The 24,779-nt window shown below is 38.8% G+C and overlaps 1 protein-coding gene across 1 annotated transcript; it reads left to right on the top strand.

Annotated features, from left to right (window-relative positions):
- Nucleotides 1-10: 10 nt before the first annotated feature.
- On the top strand, nucleotides 11-24,633 carry SLC39A9 (solute carrier family 39 member 9). The gene is made up of 7 exons (XM_081340810.1): nucleotides 11-505; nucleotides 3,367-3,475; nucleotides 9,470-9,664; nucleotides 11,840-11,908; nucleotides 17,630-17,715; nucleotides 18,721-18,855; nucleotides 20,970-24,633. Exons 1-7 carry the CDS (start codon nucleotides 410-412, stop codon nucleotides 21,198-21,200), a joined length of 921 nt encoding a protein of 306 aa, XP_081196936.1. The 5' UTR covers nucleotides 11-409; the 3' UTR covers nucleotides 21,201-24,633.
- Nucleotides 24,634-24,779: the final 146 nt, after the last annotated feature.

Raw genomic sequence — 24,779 nt, 5'->3', positions numbered from 1 at the left:
CTCCCGGAAATTGAGCAGGGGAGAGGAAGTGGAGGGCGACTGCCACTTGGCCTTTACGGCACTAGCGGAGGGGAGACGGAGGCATAGGCGAGGAAGGGCAGGCGGGTTTTCTTCCCGCCTTCTGTTTCCACGGGTGTAATTCCTCATTGGCTGAGGAGGAGCGCGCTTCGGTAATGAGGCCTCTTCCCTGAGCTGAGCGGAGCCCAGCCGCTGCGAGCAAGAGGAGAAGCGGCCACACAGCCAATTTAGCCGGGAACGGGGTGCCCCTCACTGGCTGGCCCGCTTGCCTGCTGCTAACGAGGCGCAGCCAGATTCCGGCCCATGTGGCTTTATCGGGAGCCGCGAGGGCCAATTCCCTGCTGAACCGCGGCGAGCCGTTGAACCGCTGAGGCTGGAGGAGAAGCCGGCCATGGATGATTTTTTATCCATTAGTTTGCTCTCTCTCGCTATGCTGATTGGCTGCTATGTGGCCGGCATCATCCCTTTGGCCGTAAACTTTTCCGAGGTAAGAAGGAAGGCTCTGAACACCTGCCGTCCAGGTGTGCAGAAGAATGCCAAGAATAATAATAATAATAATAATAATAATAATAATAATAATAATAATAATAATAATAATAATAAAGTTGGAAGGGACCTTGGAGGTCATCTAGTCCAACCCCCTGCTCAGGCAGGAAACCGTATACTATTTCAGGCAAATGGCTGTCCAGTCTCTTCTTAAAAACCTCCAGTGTTGGAGCATTCACCACCTCTGGAGGCAGGTTGTTCCACTGGTTAATTGTTCTAACTGTCAGGAAGTTTCTCCTTAGTTCTAGGTTGCTTGTCTCCTTGACTAGTTTCCATCCGTTGCTTCTTGTCCTGCTTTCAGGTGCTTTGGAGAATAGCTTGGCTCCCTCTTCTTTGTGGCGGCCCCTGAGATATTGGAACACTGCTATCATGTCACCCCTCACCCTTCTCTTTGTTAAACTACACATACCCAATTCCAGTAACCGTTCCCTATATGTTTTAGCCTCCAGCCCCCTAATCATCTTGGTTGCTCTTCTCTGTACCCTTTCTAGAGTCTCGACATCTTTTTTACATCGTGGTGACCATCGGAGAGCAAGGGCTCTCTAGCCGCGGTGTTAGTTTTCACTTCTGGAGACCGATCTTGAGGTGGGAGTGTTGTAAAGAACAAATAAATTTAACACAATAGGAAAGAAAACATCCTCGCAAATAAACTTTGGAATAAGCGCCTCCTTTAGGTTAGCCCTTCTTTTTTTTTTGTTTACCTTGATAACTTGTATTGCAGAATTAGGACCCGGCATGAAAGATAAAATGGCAGAAAGGAAAAAAAATGAGATATTTTGACTACTCAGCTAGAGGATTTTCCTCTCCCAATTCTTTCTGCAAAGCCCAGTTTCCTTTTGTGGTGTCGGATGTTCAGCAGCTTTAAAGTTTGAGGATATCAGTCTTTTTGAAATTTGATATAAGAAATAATTTTGCTATATGCAAAAAACGGGTTTTTTTTCCAGATAATTGCCCTTTTCGTTTTTTCAGTACAGTTAGCTGAAACTTGAAGAGAGAATACTTATTTTACATAGTTGTTTTTCTCTGATCTCATGTATATGTGCATTTAAAATTGAGTCTTAAAAAAATACATGTCCACATTGTATTTATCTGCAATATAGTAAAATATTATTTTGGAAGGAATACTTTCCAATATATTTTAAAAGACTCAGCAAGCCAAAGGCAGCTCTATATATTAATTGTCATTGTACTCAAGTTATACACATAATGCCAAAATATCCCCGTGGTGTTATAAAAAATTATTCTGATTATACAAAAATGTCTGCAAAAGTGCAACTTATTTTAATAATCACAGCCAAATGTAATTTCATTTACTGCACAATTCAAAAGTAAAATTCAAATCCAGGGAAGCATATGGAACTGATACTGAAGTAAAGCTTGATAAGCAGAAAGTACCTAACGTCTAAAAATAACAAAACAGAATGCCAGGTTAAAATAACTTGAAGAAATTTTAGCTATGTTATTTTTCCATCCTGTACAAATACTTTGTTCACAGAAAAAAGAAACATGTAAACTTACTTGCATTCTTCAAAATTTTGCAAGCCAATTGCCTGGTCATTTGGCTTATTACCTATACCTAATACTTGTGGGTGATCATCAGGTCAGCCTGCTTAAAAAAAATAGGTTCTTTATTTTCCAAATTATGTGAGAAAATAATTTTGTAAACTGAAATTGCTGTAAGGATTTGAAAATGTTTGTGAAAATCTCAGAATGGTTTAAATCAAAGAAACTAAATAAACAGATCTAAGATTAATAATTTAAATCTGTTTTTTTAACTGCCAATTCCTATGGTTTCACACTGAGATAGAAAAGTCTATTTCCAATTCTTTAAGTAACATGCATTTCCAGAGTTAATGAATCATATATTTCTTCATTAATCTTATTTCGATGTTGCCAGAATCAAGAGACTCAGCATACTGTGAGCAGCCTTCAATTTTTTTAAAGGAAGATTAGTGCTGGGTTATATATGCAAAATAAAAAAATAATGTGAGCAGCTCACTGAAAGCATCAAATGCATACTGTCAAGTAAATTTGTATTGTCTAATTTCCTTAATAAAATACAACAGCATCAGGTGTCTTGAACAAAGCATTCCAAAAGCATTTGTGGATTGTGTATATTATAATTAATAGTCTCTATATTGTAAACCATAAAACCTGGTTTTTGTTACTTTTAATAATGGTTGCATCTTTAAAGGCTAGGATTATGTGGCTTTCATATGATCGAATGTTTTACTTTGGATTATTTTTTAAAAAATAATTTCTAACAGACAATTCATTGTCATTAATCTAATGGGTGCTTATACTGTATAGGCTAAAATGTGTGTTTTATGCATGTGCATTCCAGAAATCTCTCGAGTGATTATTTGCTCTTTTGAAATTTGTCATCTTACTGGAATAAGAATCAAACAGGTTATGTAAATATCAATGTAAAACAGTCCTCAGTTCAGATAATGTACTTAGAAACAATAAATTACTGCATTTGTATATTTCTTTTATTTGTGTAAGTATACTTTGTATTCAGGATGAGGATAATGAAAAGAGAACGTAATTTTTTCTGACTGTGTTGGAGTGGAAAGAGACAGGAAGAACAATACAGTTTGGTTCAAAGGTCTGATAGCAAAGAGGTCCATGACCTTTTCCAGTTCCAAGCTAGAGAAACAGCTGGGTTAGAGCACCTCAGTTATTCACCACTAAAGTAGGCACTGGAGATGAAGGATGTGACTGTTTTCTCCATATATATTTCACACACATCCACACACATATATTCACGTTTCTTTTAATTATTTTAAATTTTATTTTCAGGAAAAATTAAAACTGGTTACAGTTCTTGGTGCCGGGCTCCTTTGTGGAACTGCCTTGGCTGTCATTGTGCCTGAAGGAGTACATGCACTTTATGAAGACCTTTTGGAGGGTAAGAAAACGACTCTTATTCTGGTACAAGGAATTTTGAATAAAACAGAACTTGATTGTAACATAGGCATTTTGGTAGTACAGTCCAGTTTTCTACAGAATCTCAATACTTATATGTATATGTATATATATATATATATATATCTTAGAGGAGACCAACATAATACGACATACTCCATGGTTACCATTCTTGGGCAACTATACATGATTTTATCAGTTTCAATTTCAATATTTTAACAATGCTTAAATTGTCTCAAGTTAGAGTACAGTGTGATGGCTTACATCAGGGGTCCCCAGCCCCTGGTCCGTGGGCCGGCACCGGTCAGTGGCATGCCAGAAACCAGGCCATGCAAACAAAACAAGGCCCCATCTGTGATATGCAGGCAGCACTCAAAATCACACAGCCTCTGGTCCACGGAAAAACCTTTCTCAATGGAACCGGTCCCTGTTGCCCAGAAGGTTGGGGGCTGCTGGCATACATGGTTAGGACACTGGGTTGGGGGTTAGCAAGCCTGCCTTCGTGACCTGAGAGCTGCTGCAGGGTTGGGGTCAACTGCCCTTGTTCACTCCAGCTCCTTAATGGGACATGAAAGGAGGCCCCCCCCAGGGTGTCCCCCCAAGAAATGGTGCTGTTACCAGCTAATCCTTTCAACCCAGAAGCTCCTTAAACAGGAGAGGAATACAGCAAATCGCCAGGCCTTATGTATATTAAAAGTGAAGCCTTTAATAGTTTATTCCCTCTTTGAAATCTTTTTCATGTTAATGAGGGAGGGAAAGAACAGAGTGCTGTTAGGCATTAAGAAAGTAAATATGGGTTTGGTGGAACTTAGATAAGCAGGGAATTAGAGTTTCTCAGTGGAGGATACCATATTATTTTGGCCACAGAAACACTTATCTAGGCTTATTATGATAGCCCCAACTCTCATGGCCTTAAGCAGATGAGAAACATGGCTTTCCTAGAGGACTTTGGGGTTTAACTGTATTAGCAATAACATTTCTTTAAGTTTTACATGGTTTTCGGTTGTATTTTTATTACTGTTTTAGTCATTCAATTTTGTATATTTTTAATAAGCGTATTTTCTAAGCCAGGGGTCCCCAACCCCCGGTCCGTGGACCGGTACTGGGCTGCAGCATGCCAGCAACCAGTCAACACAAGCAAAGCCCCATCCACAGGATGCAGGCAGCACACAAAAACGCGCACCCTCCGGTCTGCGGAAAAGCCTCTCTCCATGTAACCGGACCCTGGTGCCTAAAAGGTTGGGGGCCTCTTTTCTAAGCTATCTAGAGTCCATCTAATATTAGGTGCTCAGATAAATACAGTGCTTTTTTTGTAAAAAAAATAAAAATAAAAAAATGCCGGAACTCAACACACGTCATACAACTCGCCTTGCCTACCCTACAAGGTTCCATCCAAAAAAGGTGCTGGAACTCCATTCTGGGCGTTCTATAACAAAAAAAAAAACTCCTGGATAAATATAATTAAGAAATAAATATTGCTTGGATTTTTAAAAACAAAAAATGAGTAAAAACAGAACATTTCTGGTGCTTATAATACTTTCATTTTTAAAATAGTTAAAAGGATTTATCAAACCTTGCCAAATTATTTTCCTTACTCCTCCCCTCCCCCTTGCCTTCCATAAAACTCCAGGGTTACTGGATTTGGGGGAGGGGGAAAGGGGCTGCCTTTGATTCAGTTTTTGACTCCTGGAGATTCCCTATTTTCTGAAGTGGTTTCCCACTGCCTGCTACTTAGGGCTGAGAAAAAGGAACTGCCCAAGGTCAACTAACTGTTTTTTGTGCCTAAGGCAGGACTAAAATTCAAGGTCTTCCGGTTTCTAGACTCATGCCTTAACTACTTCACCAAATTGGCTCTCATTATTGGCTATTATTCCCTGTTAATAATAACTTCAGTTCAAAACCCTTGTTCGAGCATTACATGACTGTTAAGCAATGTTTGCTAATTTGGGGGATGAGGCAAAGGTTATTTCTCTAAACCTATTATTTGATAGCATACCTTGAAGCATTTTTAGCATGCTGAACTACATCTTTTCTTCAAATAATTTTATTAAGGTTTACAAATTGAAAGGATAAAAACTCATACAAATTCCAACAAATACCCAAAAGAAAATAAGAGTAGAAAAAAAGAAGAGTGAACTATACCCGTATCCTTAACAGGTAGTTTCAGATATTTGACAATTCAGTAAAGGGGAGGCAGCAGTAGCTGAGAAAAGGATAATTTGCATCATTTTAGTTTGGTGATATTTGTCTCTCTCTGCAGAAATTGATAATCCCGGCAACTGTGATTTTTTTCTCAAAAGTACTATGTAATTGCAAGGGGAGGGATCAGGCCTGCATTCCATTTTAATAGAACGTGGATAGATAGAATGCATCTCAATTCGAGAGAGACAAACATCCAAATAGCAATCAGAGTACTGCAAGCTATCAAATGTTAATTCTTTCCCCCTTCTTCATGGTTATCTCTCTTATTGGTTATCTCTCTTATTCTGCTAACCCCTGCATCAGATGGACTGCTGGAAACAGCTGCATTTGTCTGGAGGATAATAATTTGGGTCCATCCAAAGCACCAGATACAGTAGCTGTCCTAATGGTCACTTCTAAAGGGATGGAGAAAACACAAATACACAATTAAGAGTTTCTTTCCTACCTTTGAAAAGAGTTCAGTGGATTAGTAGGATTAGGTTTCTCAATTCATAGTCCAGCCACAATGAAAAAGAAAATATGAGCAAATGCTACATTTGAGATTTGCATAATTTAATAGGCCTGCAGATTTCACTGTTTACTCTATACTTTATATTGGAACACTTAGTTCCAATATATGTTCCTTATGTGTAAGGGTGTAGGTCTATACATATGTTGTATATAGTATGTTTTAAATGTGTGTTATGTATGTGTACACTTTGAGAGCAAGCAGCTAAATTTCATTTTTAATGTGTGCCATTGTGCCCACAGGAAAAAATGACAATAAAGGTTATCTAATCTAATTTCTCTCAGTTTTGAATGATGTTACGCATTTTAATAACATTTTAAATTTGAAGTTTAATAGAAGCATTCTGGTTGGTATATTTGAAGATCAAATATGATTGAGAATAGTTTGTCAGGCTCACTGGGGCAGTCATGCAAAATGGCCGTGCCTAGTGGCTAATGTATGATGTGATAATCTAAGGATAGTGGTCATTTCAAAGCATGTTTCTAGTATTCATCATTATTGCAGAAAATTCTGTGCTTCTTATCATGTTTCTTATTATTTGGATATCTTTTAAAAGCAGACTCTTTATTATTCAGCACCCTAATTGTTCTGTTATCCACATAGGAAGTACAGTCACATGAAAAAGGAAGTACACCCCATTGGATTGTTCCACTTTTTCAACATATAGATATTTCAACATATCAGCTTATAGATATTTGATCTTCATTTTAGCAATATTGATTATAACAAATATTCACCATTTACATTTGTGGTCCATTGTGCAATTTAAATAAATACAAATGCAAATTTTGAAGATGGAAAAAGTACACTGATGTGAAGTTTTTCTTTCTTTTTTTATCATACATGGACTAACCAATATTTTGTTTTCAGTCAAACAATATTATATATATATTTATTTGTCAAATTTTTAAATTAGCCATCTCCTTTACAGAGGAACTCCGGACAATGTACAAATAAAATATTAAAACATTAATAACAATATGTAAGATAAAAAATGAGGCAAGGATTATTAAAAATCAGTGTTAACAGTTAAAAGGAGGGGGAGGGCTTTCAGGGCACTAACCTTCCTCACAGCTGTATGCTTCTCTGTGAGCTTAAAACAAGCCATGTTATCACACCTTTCCAAAAGGCCAGGAGAATGGGGGCATGCTTCATGTCTGGGGACATAAAGAGGTGATCTAATTGAACAAAATGCTATAAAAAATTATTTTGGAATCATTTAGTTAACAAAAATAACATATGCTATTTCATTCTGTAGAAAAAGTAAGCACACTCTTGACTCAAATACTACTTTTCCCCCCAGTGCTTATGTATGTTAAACCCTAGGATATGGCTGCCATATTATTATTTATCCCCTTTATTGTTTTTACTTCCCTCTTTTATTGTCTGTAAACTTTATTGTTAGTATTATATTCTGTTGTTTTGCAAATACACTGAGTGCTTCTGTACTGTAGAGAAATTCCTTGAGTGTCTAACCATACTTGAAAAAATAAATAAAGTATAACTATAGTCTAATATCTGGTATTGTTCCCTTTAGCAGAAACAATTTCAAATACACATTTCTTATAACTGTCTATCACTTTCTGAGATCAACTGGGAGAAATTTTTCCTACTCCATGCAACATTATTCCAACACTGCAATGTCTGAGGAGTTTTTGCGTGCATAGCCCTTTTCAAATCACCCCACAGCATGGCGGGTTTTCTGGAATGTTTAGAGTCATTGTCATGTTGCCAGGTTCACTTTTGGTAGAGCTTCAATCTTCTAACAAATCTCACATTAGCTAAACATCCTCTGGAACAATGAAGAATTCATAGTGGATTCTTTGATGGTGATCACAGATCTCCCCATGTCTTGAAACAGCCCCAAACCTTAACATTTTTACCACCATTCTTTACAGTTGGTACAATGTTCATCTGGTGAAATGTTGCCTTTGGTTTTCACCATGTGTCCTGGTACTGTGGCCAAATAATTTGATGTTTTTGCCTTGGCTGTCGAGAGCACCTTGTTCTAGAAGTCCTAGTGTTTGTCTCTAGGCATTGATGAATTGATGTGTTCTTTCTGGGCAGCAAAGATTTCCTTGTGGCATACTTCCAGTGTATATTTGTGCAGCTTTCTAGTGGTAGATTCATGCCCTTTAACATCAGTAGTGGTGAGAAGGACTTGTGGGTCAGATGAAAATATGGCATTCCTTTTTTCAGCAACTTGGTTTTCCTCCTTGGCCTGGCCTGGGCAAGTTGACAGTTGTTTGAAATCTTCTCCACTTATTTTCTGCACAACGGGATGATTGATGTCCAGTATCACTCATTGATATCTATAACCTCCTTTCTGATCAGAGATCTCCTTCTGGTTAGACAGCTCTTTTGATCTAGAGCAGGGATAGGCAACCTTGGCTCTTTTATGACTCGTGGACTTCAACTCCCAGAATTCCTGAGCCAGCCATGCTAAGGAGAAATGGAGAGGTTTCCATACTGAGCCATGCTGGCTCAGGAATTCTGGGAGTTGAAGTCCACGAGTCACAAAAGAGCCAAGGTTGCCTACCCCTGATCTAGAGTGATACCACCCACTTCAGCAAAAAAGAGCAAATCAAACTAAATGACTCCAATATGACAGGTCCTCCCAGATCCTCAGTAGTAATGTTCACATTTTGTGCACCTAATTTTAGATAATGAAGGTAGTGATAAATATATGGATGTATTTACATTTTTCACATGCATTTGTTTATTTAAATTATACAATGGACTACAAAGTGTAAATATTCATGATATATTTATATATTTATCAATATTATTGAAATGAAGATCAAATATCTCTGTTGGAAAAGATTGCAGTGGGGTGTACCTTGATCTGAACCATAGAGTTTTCTGCCAAAATAGAAAGTGAATACAATAAAAAGAAGTCTTTCATTAGACATTGGAGGTATTTTGCCCAAAATACTTATTCCTAACCTTTACAAATTCAGATTCCTGTCTGCTTGCTTAAGCCTGCAGATATACATTTTTGCTTTCATTCAGTTATTTGATGAAACAGTTATTTATGTGATGTTACATACAGATGTAGTGATACAATGTCATTAACATGACATTGAGGTCATGTTAATTTAACTATGTTTCTGATCAATTTTAAATTTTATTCTAAAAAATTACAAGATTTGAAAATTAATTAGTCACTTTTAAAATTAAAAATACCCTGGGGCATGTTTTGATTTGACTTTTAATAGGTTAGGGACTGCAATTCTAATTTCAACTGTACTTTTTGGTTTCCTTTAGCAAAGCACCACCCAGTCAGTGAGAGTCAAAAGACCATTGAATCTGAGAAAGCAGATGTTCCAGATGTGCATGATCATAACCACAGCCATGACCATTCAAGATTACATGCTTACATTGGTGTTTCTCTTGTTCTTGGCTTTGTCTTTATGCTGCTGGTAGATCAGATTGGCAGTTCTCACGTCCACACTGCAGATGGTAAGCCAATTTTTTCCTAATAGGCAATCAAAGTGAGAACAATTCTCAGAAATATTTAAATAAATGAATATTCATTGCATATGATATAGTCTGTATTAAAAAAAGGATAGGGGGGTGAATTTTGCAATAAAATTAACATTTTCACCTTTAAAATTTTGCAGCATAACATTTGGTCAAAAGTTTACATTGTTAATGGTGAAAAAAATAGTATATATGTAGTCCTCACTTAACAACTCTAATTGGAATGGGAATTTCCATCGCTAAGGGATGCAGTTGTTAGGTGAAATATCACATGATTGCACCACTCAGCGATGGCAATTTTAGTAGTTCTGGTTGTGGCTAGGACTGTGTTATCATTAGGCAAGGACATCACCCTTATCTTGCCCTACTGCTCTCACCTATCTGCCTGTTTCTCTCCTCCCCCACCCACCCCAATCTCTGCCCTTGTGGCCATCCTGCACTGTTGGTCTTGCCCTAGCATGGCAAGGCCTCATGTGGCCAGAGCTGCTTTGCAAAGGGCCAGGACAGACACACCTTGTAAGCAACAGGAGGAAGACGATGGCAAAGATTGACAGCAGGATGGCTGAGGGGAGGGGCAATGGAGTAAAGGGTGGTCAAAAGGGCTGTAATGGGAGGGGAGATAGGTGGGGGAGAATTGAAACACAATTGTATGGTTATAAATGCAGGTGGACTGCCAAATTTTGATCATGTGACCACGGAAGTGCTTTCACAGCTATAACTTCAAAGACCAGCCATAACTAACATTGTTCAGCACTGTTGTAACTTCAAATTGTCACTGAACAAATGGTCATTAAGTGAAGACTACCTGCACAGGAAAGACTTTAAATGGAGACTCTCCATTAACTTTTAATGGAATTTGTAGAGTTTCTTTTTTTTAAAAAAAACCAAGAACAAATGAACTTTTAGCTTTAAATAAAATTTACTAAACCAGCAAGTAATTATCTTTTGAGATTTCGGCTACAAAACAAAGAAAGTGGCAGAAAGTATTCATCGTATTTTAACCAGAAATACTTGAATGTTGAATACACTGTGCTTGGTTCCATGCAAATACATGTGGAAACATATTTTCCACACCAAGCCTCAGTATTTTGATATAATAAGCATGTCACAGAGAACATCATCTCATCTTCTTTAACCCATAATAACCTGGAAACCATAGTTACATTCTACTTGGCAGGAACTAGACTTAAATCATTGTTAAACCATGTAAAAGTGATATGGAGCCCATGATTTTCTGACTGTTCCATCCAACTGCATTTCAAAGGTCCACTGTGATATTTTCACTGCTTAACTGTTATTACCTGTGAATGTTAATTCGCCTCCATCCTCTTGGCCTTCCAGATGGGCTTAAAACCTGGGTCTGCTGATTGGCCTGGTGTCCTGCTGGGGGCATTCCATATTGCAGGTGTTTTGTATATTAAGAGAAGATTCTGTTTCCACCCAATTGTATTTTGCTTCCTTCTTTAGCTACCTCTCTTAATTTTAATTTTAGTATTTATCATTTTAATGTTTCAGATTGTCATTTTTATCTTGTTGTGAGTCGCCTAGAGCCACTTGATGGCAAGGTGGGCATCATATAAATTAAATTAAATTAAATTAAATTAAATTAATAAATAAATGTTAAACTATCTTTCTAAAGGATTCAAGTTCATAGAATATTCCATCCCTTAAATGGGAAGAAGGAAGGAAAGATTCAAAGAATAGAGATAGTTTAGTTTGGTGAAAAAATGTTATTATGATCTATTCATGATAATGTCCAGTCACAGCTGCCAGTTCTTTAGCTGGTGTTGACCTTCATATGCATCAAGTTCCTCACAAGAACCTAGAATGTCACAATGTATCAGCCTATATGTGCAGATACAAACTGTGTGGCATTTTGTAATGTCAATGGGCAGATTTTCTAAGTGCTATTCAAATTTTTGGTATGCGCTATAATATTATTGTAATTATTATATTATCCTATATAAAATGCCTAGAATTCAGTCTTCTACTGTAGTTTCTAGACCATCTATCACCTTAACTACTTTACTAAAGTGGTTTTTTAACCTATATTAACTTCTAATAAATATTAACCTTTGTAATGTTTCTTCATTTCAGTTTCTGCTCCTGCTCTCTTATTTATATCTCTTTGATAAGATTCCTTAATTATTTCAGACCCAGAAGCAGGAAGGTCAGGCAATTCCAAAATTACTACTACACTAGGACTAGTTGTCCATGCAGCAGGTAGGTTAATTTTGTTGGTTTTTTATGTTTTTCTAAAAAAAATGACACAGATACTGTCAAGTTATGTGAGTTAGTGTTGACATGATGACATGATCCCAGTAGTTACTGCTCTTAATAATGGAATAATGCTGTGGACTTTCTTTTTATTCTTCTCCCCAAGTTATCGTAATCTACTTTGAGATAAGAGAGGAGACTAAACCGAACTGCAGGGATATGTCCCTGGTGATTCTTTACAGCTCAGGGCTATAGTGATTTGTAATAGGAAAATACATATTTGATCCAGTCTATAGGCTTGTTGGAGACATTTCTGGAGCTTTTATTCCCAATGTTAGTCTTCTAGAATTATGTTTGGAGACAAATCTTTTAAAGTTTTAAAGAAGATCTAAACAAATATTTTTGTTTGCAAAACCATTAAAACGTAAAGTTAAGAATATGTTGTGGGTTTACGTTTTGTGTATATTGTAATATGAAATACTGCTTCTGTCTTGCTGCTATACAGTACTTAACTATAAGTGCACAGTAAATACATTTACTACTGCCATGTTATACATTTGTTTCAAACACTATAGCAATGTATCTGAATTTTTAGAACCTAATCTCCTGCTCTCGAACATACATTCCCTTTTCAACTTTTAGAATGAGTCTTAGAACTTTAAATCTTCAATTAATTTGTTCCGTGTTATGTGACCAAGGCATGAAGGACTGTGACAAAAGACTCCCAAGTCCAGGAACGGGCATACAGTGAGGGGAAAAAAATATTTGATCCCCTGCTGATGTTGTACATTTGCCCACTGACAAAGACATGATCAGTCTATAATTGTAATGGTAGGTTTATTTTAACAATGAGAGATAGAATAACAACAAAAAGTCCAGAAAAATGCATTTGAAAAAAGTTATAAATTGATTTGTATTTTAATGAGTGAAATAAGTATTTGATTCCCTATCAGTCAGAAGATTTTTGGCTCCCAGGTGTCTTTTATACCCCTTTTAGCCCCCTGAGCTCCGGCTGGTGTATTTGAACGCCAGGTCCGTCTCTAATAAGGCTCCTCTCGTTCGTGATCTGGTCGAGGGTGAGCAGGCGGACCTGGCTTGCATCACGGAGACTTGGTTGGGCCCAGAGGGCGGGATTCCTCTGGTTGACCTTTGCCCACCAGGTTTCCGGGTGCTGCACCGGCCTCGGGCTCAGGGTAGGGGTGGGGGTGTGGCTGTTGTTATGAGGGAGACCTTGTGTCCGCGGGAGGCCACTGTTCCTCAGATAGTCGGGTGTGAGTCTCTCTTTTTGAGATGCGGCCCTGGTGCGCAGTTGGGCTTGCTGCTGGTGTACCTTTCGCCTAGTCACGCAGCAGCAGCCCTGCCTGAGCTGCTCGATGTCCTCTCTGGGCTGGTGGTTGAGTTCCCGAAACTTATAGTTTTGGGGGACTTCAATCTACCATCGCTGGGAGGATCATCTGAGTTGGCTCGGGAGTTCATGGCTTCCATGACGGCCATGGACCTGACGCAAGTAATTTTGGGACCGACTCATGAGGGAGGCCACACCCTTGACCTAGTTTTCTTATCTGGACGGTGGTTAGATGATCTTGGTGGGGGCTCTCCAATTATTATGCCCCTGTCATGGACCGATCATCATCTCCTGCGGCTGGTCTTCCGTTTTGCCACCCCCCACCGTGGGTGTTTGGAACCAATTAAATGGTACCGCCCCAGACGCTTAATGGATCCCCAGAGGTTCCAGGCAGCGCTGGGGTCCCCACCTGCCTCCCTTGCTCACAGCTCGGCAGATGCCTTAGTGGAAGCCTGGGAAAGGACGGCCACTGAGGCTCTTGACCGAGTTGTACCCCTGCGGCCCCTGTCCCGGTGCAGATCCCGTCGAGCTCCATGGTTCTCTGCGGAGCTTCGGGAGATGAAGCGTCGTAGACGGGGCCTAGAGAGCGGTTGGAGGTCCAGCCGATCCGAATCCGACCGATTGCGACTAAGAGCCTACATTAGGTCTTATCTCGCTGCGATAAGGGAGGCGAGGTCTAACCACTTCGCCACCCTTATCGCGTCCGCAGATAATCGCCCGGCCACCCTGTTTAGGGTGACTCGCTCCCTCCTAAATCAGGAGGTGAGGGAGGATCCCTTGCAGGGTCGTGCCGAGGAGTTTAACCAACATCTGTCGGACAAAATCGCTCGGATTCGGACCGGTCTGGACTCTGACTGGGCAGAGTCTGACGATCAGGACACTGGCGGTCTTGTCGATATCATCTGGGAGGAGTTTGATTCTGTGACTCCGGAGGAAGTGGACAGGATCATGGGGAGGCTGAGCACCACCACGTGTTTATTGGACCCGTGCCCTTCCTGGCTGGTTTATGCAGCCCGGGAGAGGACACGCAGCTGGTTCCAGGCAGTTATATCGGCTTCTCTGAGTGAGGGTAGCTTCCCTGCCGTCTTGAAAGAGGCGGTGGTGAGGCCTCTCCTCAAGAAGCCTGCCTTGGACCCAGCTGTATTAAAAAACTTTCGTCCTGTCTCCAACCTTCGCTTTCTTGCGAAGGTTGTTGAGAGTGTGGTGGCGCATCAGCTCCCTCTGGTCCTGGATGAAGCGGATTATCTAGACCCGTACCAATCGGGTTTCAGGCCCGGGCACAGCACGGAGACGGCATTGGTCGCGCTGGTGAATGATCTCTGGAGGGCTCGGGACAGGGGATATTCCTCTGTCCTAGTCCTATTAGACCTCTCGGCGGCTTTCGATACCATCGACCATGGTATCTTGCTGCGGCGTCTCAGGGGATTGGGAGTGGGAGGCACAGTTTTACAGTGGTTCTCCTCCTATCTCCAGGGACGTTCGCAGTCGGTGTTGGCAGGAGGACAGAGGTCGACCGCGAGGTCTCTCATTTGTGGAGTTCCTCAGGGGTCGGTCCTCTCGCCTCTCCTGTTCAACATCTACATGAAACCGCTGGGTGAGATCATTCGTGGCTTTGGAGTTGGGTATCATCAGTATGCTGATGATACCCAACTTTTCCTTTTGACCCCAAACCACCCCAGTGATGCCCTCAACGTGATGTCCCAGTGCCTGGAGGCGGTTCGGGTCTGGATGGGGAGGAACAGACTCCAACTCAACCCCGACAAGACTGAGTGGCTTTGCATACCTTCATCCCGGGTTTATTCGGATGTTCCACCTCTGGCTATGGGGGGGTGAACTATTACCCCCCGTAGATAGGGCTCGCAACTTGGGAGTCCTCCTAGATTCACGGCTCACCTTGGAAGACCATATAGGAGCTGTGACTAGGGGGGCCTTCGCCCAGGTTCGCCTGGTGCGCCAGTTGCGGCCCTATCTTAGCCGGGATGATTTGTGCACGGTCACTCATGCGCTCGTGTCCTCTCGTCTGGACTACTGCAACGCTCTCTACATGGGGCTGCCCTTGAGGACCACCCGGAAGCTCCAACTGGTACAGAATGCAGCCGCGAGAGTTGTGTTGGGAGTCTCCCGATACTCCCACGTTACACCGCTGCTCCGTGAGCTGCATTGGTTGCCAGTTGTCTTCCGGGTGAGATTCAAGGTACTGGTAACAGTGTTTAAAGCCCTTCATGGCATGGGGCCGGAGTACCTTGGGGAACATCTGCTGCCGGCATCAAGCTCCCTGCGCCCTGTGCGTTCCCACAGAGAGGGCCTCCTCAGGGTGCCACCGATCAGAGAATGTCGATTGGTGGCCCCCAGGGGGAGATCCTTCTCTGTGGGCGCTCCGGAGCTGTGGAACCAGCTACCGGTAGAGCTCCGGATGGCGCCCGATCTTCGCTCCTTTCGTCGCGATCTCAAGACGTTTCTGTTTGTTCAAGCCGGCCTAGCCTGATGGGGATTGGTGGGGTTTTTTAATTTTGTGCTTTAATTTTAACTTGGTGTTTTAGAATTTTATTCCTATTGTTTTAATATGGGCAATTATTTAATCTTGTTTTAACGTTTGTATTTGTATTTTATTCTGCCCTGTGAACCGCCCTGAGTCCTCAGGGAGAAGGGCGGTATATAAATATTATTAAATTAAATTAAATTAAATTATACAGGAAACTGAGCTGTGATTAGGAGCACTCTCTTAAAGGGAAGAAGCAGAAGCAATCAATCAGATTCCAAACTCTCCACCAGGGCCAAGACCAAAGAGCTGTCCAAGGATGTCAGGGACAAGATTGTAGACCTACACCAGCCTGGAATGGGCTACAAGACTATCGCCAAGTAGCTTGGTGAGAAGGTGACAACAGTTGGTGCGATTATTCGCAAATGGAAGAAACAAAATAACTGTCAATCTCCCTCGGTCTGGGGCTCCATGCAAGATCTCACTTTGTGAAGTTTCAGTGATCATGAGAACGGTGAGGAATCGGCCCAGAACTACACAGGAGGATCTTGTTAATGATCTCAAGGCAGCTGGGACCGTAGAAACAATTGGTAACACCCTATGCCATGAAGGACTGAAATCCTACAGCACCCGCAAGGTCCCCTTGCTCAAGAAAGCACATGTACAGGCCCATCTGACATTTGCCAATGAACATCTGAATGATTCAGAGGAGAACTGAGGGAAAGTCTTGTGGTCAGATGAGACCAAAATTGAGCTCATTGGCATCACCTCAACTTGCCATGTTTGGAGGAGGGGGAATCCAGCCTATGACCCCCAAAACACCATCCCCACCATCAAATATGGAGGTGGAAACATGTTTTGGGGGTGTTTTTCTGCTAAGGGGACAAGACAACTTCACTACATCAAAGGGACGATGGATGGAGCCATGTACCATCAAATCTTGGGTGAGAACCTCCTTCCCTCAGCCAGGGCATTGAAAATGGGCAGCATGTCAATGACCCAAAACACACAGCCAAGGCAGCAAAGAAGTAGCTCAAGAAGAAGCACATTAAGGTCCTGGAGTGGCCTAGCCAGTCTCCAGACCTTAATCCCATGGAAAATCTGTGGAGGGAGCTGAAGGTTCAAGCTGCCAAACGTCAGCCTCAAAACCTTAATGACTTGGAGAGGATCTTCAAAGAGGAGCAGGACAAAATCCCTCCTGAGATGTGTGCAAACCTGGTGGCCAATTACAAGAAACGTCTGACCTCTGTGATTGCCAACAAGGGTTTTGCCACCAAGTACTAAGTCATGTTTTGCGAAGGGGTCAAATACCTATTTCACTCATTAAAATGCAAATCAATTTATAACTTTTTTGAAATGCGTTTTTCTGGATTTTTTTGGTTGTTATTCTGTCTCTCACTGTTAAAATAAACCTACCGTTAAAATTATAGACTGATCATTTCTTTGTCAGTGGGCAAACTTACAAAATCAGCACTGTAGTTCGTGCACCAGATGAATATATGCAAGGGTTTTCCTGATCATAGCTGGTTCCTACTCATTGAGTAGAAGCTGAATCCAGGAGGACCTCCAATTTATGGACCGCCCCTGAATGTGGAAATGCAACTGGATTAAATTACTGGGACCAAAAGAACCAAAAATATAGCAACAAAGCATATGTTTTAAAACAATGTTGCAAAGAGCTAAACAAAACTGTTGGCTATGTGACCATTCCTGATTCAAAACTGTTGCCGTGGATCTACTCTGAAACATAAATATTAAAACTATCATCAGGAATGGAAGAGCAGGTTAATATAAGAGAATCAGGTGACAGACTTACTCTTGTATAATTTAGCTCCAGTAACTCTTTGATCAGTGGATGGATTCATGGTTGTGTGGCTTTTTTTCCCCTTCCTCCCTCATTAAGCTGATGGTGTTGCCTTGGGTGCAGCTGCTTCTACATCTCAGACTAGTGTCCAGCTAATAGTATTTGTTGCAATTATGCTGCATAAGGTAAGCTTTGAGTAAGAAACCTTCCCATGCTTCTTCCATCGGTGAATGAGGAATTATAGACTTGAATGAAGTGCAAAAGTTCTTTTTTTAAAAAAGTACCCGCGCACTTTTTAAATCATTTCTGTTTGCTTTTGTAATTAGGATGGCATCTAGGAGTAGAAGTATGCAGCTACGTACTGTGTATGTGGGAGGTTTGTGCTAGCCCAGTAGTGACATGTAGTAAGCAGCAGTACTTCTTACTGCTGAATTTAATGTACTTAGAAGATACTTTACGTACAATTAATTTTCATTAGAATCACATAGATCTTGTGTAGGAAATGGCAGCTAATTCTGAATGATTGCTGGGCCTGGAGCTATACTAATTTCATCTTTTGGATTTCTTGTTATAGTAACAGGACCAAGCAATCCCTTAGATTTTTGAGAATTACATTCTAGTTTGACTAAATGGCTGCCATGGAGATTGTATTTTCACAATATGCCATGACTGTAGTCACAATTACCTGAAGGCTAACTGGTAAGGTTGCTGTCCACCAGCCTCTTTATCTCTCTAGGATGCTTTTATCATAACTGTATGTGTATCATTAATTTTTAATACTAATGTTAAAATAAGCATTTAGTAGGTTTTTTTTATTAAAAAGTATTTGTAAATGTATTAACTTCTTTCAATTGTATGGCATATAGTGTTTTTTTGTTTTTTTCCTAAAATGTATTTGTAAATGTATTACCTTTTTTCACTTGTATGGCATATAAAGAACAGGAAAACATGTATTTTTATTATACTTGAAGTTTGCTATTTTCCCCATTAGAAATAGTGATTTACTATCTCATATTAAGGAAGGGCTTAATACTAATGATACATTATACTCCACCAACAGAAAACTTAAGGAAGGGGTCAGTAATGTACTACTGGCATTTGGTCTCACTAAACATTCCATTTTGCAAATGAAGGCAGTACAACTCGTTTTGTATTTGAGCATTAAATATTTTATTGCTTTTATGTTGTAGGCACCTGCTGCTTTTGGGCTTGTCTCGTTTCTTATGCATGCTGGTCTTGAACGGAATCGAATCAGGAAGCACTTGCTGGTTTTTGCATTAGCAGCACCTGTTATGTCAATGGTGACTTATTTGGGATTAAGCAAGGTAAAACAGCCGTGGAATATGAAAAGTTTTAAATAATCAGATTAATCATGTTTACCAGTCAGTTGTGCATCAGTATGTTTGTTGTTGGGGAATCAATTTTGCAGATGCTTAAATATTTGGTATTTTGTTTCATATAGCATTTTTGCTGGATTATGAACAGTTCTTTTTTTTATTAAAGAGTTTTACAAAAACAAAATTTTACAATATATCCCCAAATCCCTCCCACCCCAAACCCACCCACTTCCCCCCCCCACTTCCCAGAGCTAAATACAGGATTATAGTTACAATAATCATATTCTAAATAAAAATTATGCATAATATACAATTAACCAAATTCATAATGTGCTTTAACTCCCCTTTAACATAACTACAAACAAAGTACCAATAACAATGTCCCACTAAAATCTACTCATAAGCTAAATGGAACTTTTTAGTCCCATATTTGTTCTGAATATAATTTATCCATCTCCTCCAAACTGAAATATATCTTTCCTGTGAATGATCTTTCAAATAAGCAGAAATCTTAGACATTTCTGCAAGATTCGAAACTTTAAACACCCATTCTTCTATAGTGGGCAAACTATCCTTCTTCCAATATTGTCCCACCAGTAACCGTGCTGCTGTTATCATGTTCAACATCAAGTTAGTTTCTTTAACATCACAATCTACAACAATACCCAATAAAAACAATTGCGGGGAAAACTTTATCTTTCTCTTAAAAATCTTTTGAATGTTCCACCAAATTTTGATCCAAAAAGCTTTTATATTTCTACAAGTCCACCACATGTGAAAATAGGTAGCTTCTAAACTACCACATCTCCAACATTTAGACTGTAAATTAGGATACATGTTGGACAACTTCTTGGGATCCAGATGCCATCTATAAAACATTTTATAAAAATTTTCTCTTAAATTTTGAGCCTGAGTAAATTTAACATTTCTAACCCAAATTATCTCCCAGGTGTCCAACAAAATTGGTTCCTGAATATTTTGTGACCACTTTATCATACAGTCTTTAACCAGTTCCGTTTCCGAATCCAATTCAATTAAAGCATTATATATCCTCTTTATATGTGCACAATTTAAATCTCTAATTTGTTTTACTAAATTTTGATCTGTAATTGTGATGCCAACCTTTTGATCTGACTTCCACCTAACTTTCAATTGGGTATATTGAAACCAAGAGTAACTTATGTTTTCTTGTCTTAACTCCTCTAATGATTTAAGTTGCCAATCAGTCCCTTGCAATCTAAGTAGTTCCTTATAAGAAACCATGTCCATACTCACTACCATAGATACGCCCTCTATCATGTGTCCAGGAATTCCCCAAATTGGTATTTTATAATTTAACTTATAATAATACTTTTTCCAGACACGCAATAAAGCATTTCTAAGAATATGGGATTTAAAAGCCCTGTCCACCTTCTTATCGTAAAGCAAATATGCATGCCATCCATATACCAAATCCCATCCCTCAAGATGAAGTATTCTCTTGTTAGTTAAATTAAGCCAATCACTAACCCACGTCAAGGCAACCGCATCATAATACAATTTCAAATTCGGCGCCTTGAGTCCCCCTCTTTCCCTAGCATCTTGTAAAATCTTAAATTTAACTCTTGGTTTTTTCCCCGCCCAAATAAATTTGTTAATACCCTTCTGCCATTGATCAAGGTTGGCATCCTTTTTCAATATAGGTATCATTTGAAACAAAAAGAGAAACTTTGGTAGAACATTCATTTTAACAACTGCAATTCTTCCCAGTAATGATAATTGTAATTTTTTCCAATTATGAACAGTTCTTTGAGTGAAAGTAGTCCATACAAAATGCAAATAATTGGTCTTGTTTTGACCTTTTTTTTAACTAACACCAAATTATGGATTTTATGTAAATCATCAACCACCATCTAGCTTTTTTGCACTGACAAAATTTGCTGAGTAAATTTTCCACTGGCGGTAGGCAATGTTAGATCTCCAGAACATTAGTTTCTCTTTGAGGTAAGTTATAATGCATTCTAAAGATGTTTTTGAAATTTCAGTAGACCAGCAATTGAAGTACAATTTAAAAAAGGATGAGCTTTAATATTTTATCTGCCTTTTGCCTTTTTTTTTTACAGAGCAGTAAAGAGGCACTTTCAGAAGTCAATGCCACTGGAGTTGCCATGTTGTTCTCTGCTGGGACTTTCCTATATGTTGCCACAGTTCATGTTCTTCCCGAAGTGGGTGGAGTGGGACATAGCCATAAACCTGACTCTGCTGGAAGCAAGGGACTCAGTCGCCTGGAGGTGGCTGCATTGGTTCTGGGTTGTTTGATTCCTCTGATTTTATCTATCGGACACCAACATTAAAACTTGGAAGACCAGCATTTTTCCCTTCAATCTGATAAAAGCCGCAGTCAGTTGCTTTTTTATTGCTGTCTCTCTTACCCTGTTGACCACCCCATGTATGTTGAGTTGGAGAGGATCGTCATTTTAACAAGAAAACTGTGGGAAAACTCAATAGAAGAGAGAGTACTCTTTGATGGCTAGTTATGAATCCTGCGTAATTTCTTTTTTTCTGAAGATACTTTCATTATGACTTCCTACCTATTCTCAGGGAAGCTGGAACTTGGATATTATCTGGGAAGATCCTTGCAATTCATCATGAAATCATAATCCAAGTGTTCTGTATGTCAGCATTCAGAGCTGATCTCTTGACATTATGATGCTACCTTCTAATATGCGGGAAGATTGTTCACATCTTCCACATGTTCATGCGTTAATAATGGCATGGGCTGACTTAGAAGGAATCATCTGGTGAACATATTTGTGAGGATGAAGTTGTAGGCAAAATTTGTATTAGGTAAAGAAGTTTGATAGGATTCTTGCATTGAATTATTATTATTATTATTATTATTATTATTATGGAAGCACATTTGTTCTTTGATTTTAACAGGCTATACAGTACAGAAGAGAGGCACATTCAGCAGGAGGTTAGATTGTTCTGAGCTTCTAAGGAATAGGTGTTTATTCAAAGGAATGCTAGTTTATTTACAAAAATGTTCCTTTTCAAGTAGAATAAGGTAAGCCCTGTTCATCAGGCATCAACCTCAAAAGCTGAAACATTAATACTTTCTGATATTATTACCAAAAATCATTCCAGGTTGTGAGCTTGTTTTGAATTAAATGTCTGAAGTCTGTTAAACCTGAGTATCAACACACCTCTAGAACACAATTCTACACATCATAGTGGTTCAAAAAGGTATCTGTAATTATCCAGAAAAAGAAAACCCCATCAAAACCTTTGGTTAAAAAATAAATAAATGGTTAAAATATATGTTGGTTACTAGTGCACAGTTTTATATATGCTTTAATTTTTCAATCACCTTATCAAAAGTCTTTCCTTAATAGTTAAAATTTTATTTATAAACAAGATAGTGTTTGAGTGAAAATATTTTTTACTGGACTGATTATTCCATGAGATAAATCTGTTCCTTTCTTCAGTAACTTTTTACAGTCCAGTAATTAATGAAACTTGTTTTCCTTGCCTGCCTTGCTCACATCTTATATTTCCTTGACAGTGGATGTTAAGGTTGTTTAGAATGGTTATGCTTTAATTGGCAGTTCCTACTTATTGAATGAATATTGGTTGTGCATCAGTACGCAATATCAGTTTTTCATTAAAAAAAATCTTGCCTTTTATGGGGGGGGGCATAATGTTAGAACCAGAAAGGAATTAACATTAAATAATATAAACATGACTCTTTCTAAAGGTTTTTTTAAAGCTAATACTCAACAGACCTATTGACTGCTATTCTTTCCAATATACCTTTATCAGCTGCATACATTTATATCAATAAATATTAATCATCTGTGCTAGTGTGGATCAAGCATCATAAAATGGTGCATCACAAATGGATCTGCCAGTTGTACTTGATCTGTAACAAACCATTTCAAAGATTACAGTTTTAGAATTCTCTTCTATGCTAGAAGAGAAAATTAGAAACATATTTGTCAAAACATGGGACAAAAACCCCAGATGTACTATTTGAGCTGGTATATATATATTGAGCTGGTTAATGTGCCTGTCACATTTGTATACTTAATGATTGAAAATAAAGTCATAAAATGCCAAATTACCATTGCTGGGAAAATGACAAGAATGTCAATTCTTCCAACTAGCAAGTTGGGAAATAATGGCAAAATGACAAGTCACCAAACTTGATTGAAATGTCATGAATATAGAAATATTTGGAAGAAGAATTAGGATTCAGGGATATAGTTTTGAGTTTAAATCACACATTTTAAAAAATTATTTGATTGTTGTATGTAATTGAGAGAGAAGGTCAGGAATTCTGTTTTAAGCCAGATTTTAAGTGCTTACTGTTATTTGCAAAACTTAATTGGAAGCTACCTAAACTAAATCAAATTTGTGAAAGCAAGTCTGTTAATTCTTTTTTCCCTATTTCACTAACCTGGGCTCGGTATCTAGAACTAAATTATTATTTGTAAGGCAATGGATAGGCTTAATGTGTGATGTTTATTACACAATAAACTTCATAAGGCAGTGTAGGAAATGCTTATGGGGCTGATTTGCTCCTGTATGGGAACAAAGGTGCCTTGAATACTTTGTCAGTATTTAATTGCTAACTGCTTTTGGAGCAGTGAGCTATGAGAAGGGAATTTCTAGATAATAAAAGAAATCCTGTAGCAGAATTCCAGAAATTTGATCTCTTATAATACTGAGAAGCTCAGTTTTGAGAAATCTGGATTTGAGCATATGGATTTTGACTTTGCCCAGATTTTTAAAAAATCAATGCAAAATCATTGTTTTTGTAGTCTAATTCTACTCTTCTTAACTCTTACTACTAATCACATCCAATTTGTATTCTGAACTTCCCAGTAAACCTGAAAGCCATGGATTGCTAAAACAGAGATGCATCATTAATACATTCTCACAAATTCCAACACTTCCACAAGTCTTATCAGTTGTAGACTGAGTTGAAAGTGGAAATGTTTACAATGAATTTTGTCTGTATGCAACATTACATTCAGTCACCTAATTACCATTATTCATAAAACAATCTTGCCTACGCTGGAGAAACTCAAGTTTGCAATATTTGACAGATATATTAAGGAAACGCAGTATCTTCAATTGAAAGGAAGTGTCTTGGAATTTCTGAAACAGTGGAAAGGAGAAGCTCAAAAGTGATTTTCCTGTATCCTAAGTGAAAATATTTTTTAATATCCAGCTGTACCAGAATGGGAAAACTTGAACAATAAATTGTGCTGCTGTGTTGTTTATGATGAACCATAGGTAACTTGGAAAATGGGAAGCCCTTGCAGCAGCATTTGAAGGAGATTATTCATTTCAGAAAGATACGAACTTTTACATGTTTCTGTTATGTCCCTGTTATCCAGATATGATTTCATGGGTAGCGTTCCCTGGTCATAGCTGTATACCTGATTCCGTGCACTAAAGTGTAATTTTAATGTCTTTTCTAAATCATTTGTACACATGAGATCATTCCATGGATGGCTGCCTTATTTTTAATTTTTTCACTTTAATTGTGAACTGTTTAAATATGTTTTTATTATATTAAAAATTATTTGCTGCATTGTTGAAATAATTTGTCTCATTTTTAATGGTGACAAAAAAAAGCAATAATTTGTAGATTCTTGAAGGGGAAATGGTTTATAGTTTGCTTTATCTCATTTTTATCTCCTTTATTCACTTCTAGAAACAGATAAAGCAATTTTAGAAGAACCCAGTAAAAAGCATAATAAATCCAAATGTAATATACCAAAGTATTAAATGTTCTTACATAAACATGTTTTTTTTTCTTATTTTGAAAACCTGTTGGTGATTTACACACCCTTGAAGACCATTGAAAATTTCATTTGGACCATAATGGACCAGCCCAGCTAATTATGGATATTTATTATGCT

Source organism: Vipera berus, assembly GCF_964194415.1.
Source record: "Vipera berus genome assembly, chromosome: 1".
NCBI lineage: Eukaryota > Metazoa > Chordata > Lepidosauria > Squamata > Viperidae > Vipera > Vipera berus.
This window is presented reverse-complemented; position numbering and strand designations above follow the sequence as displayed.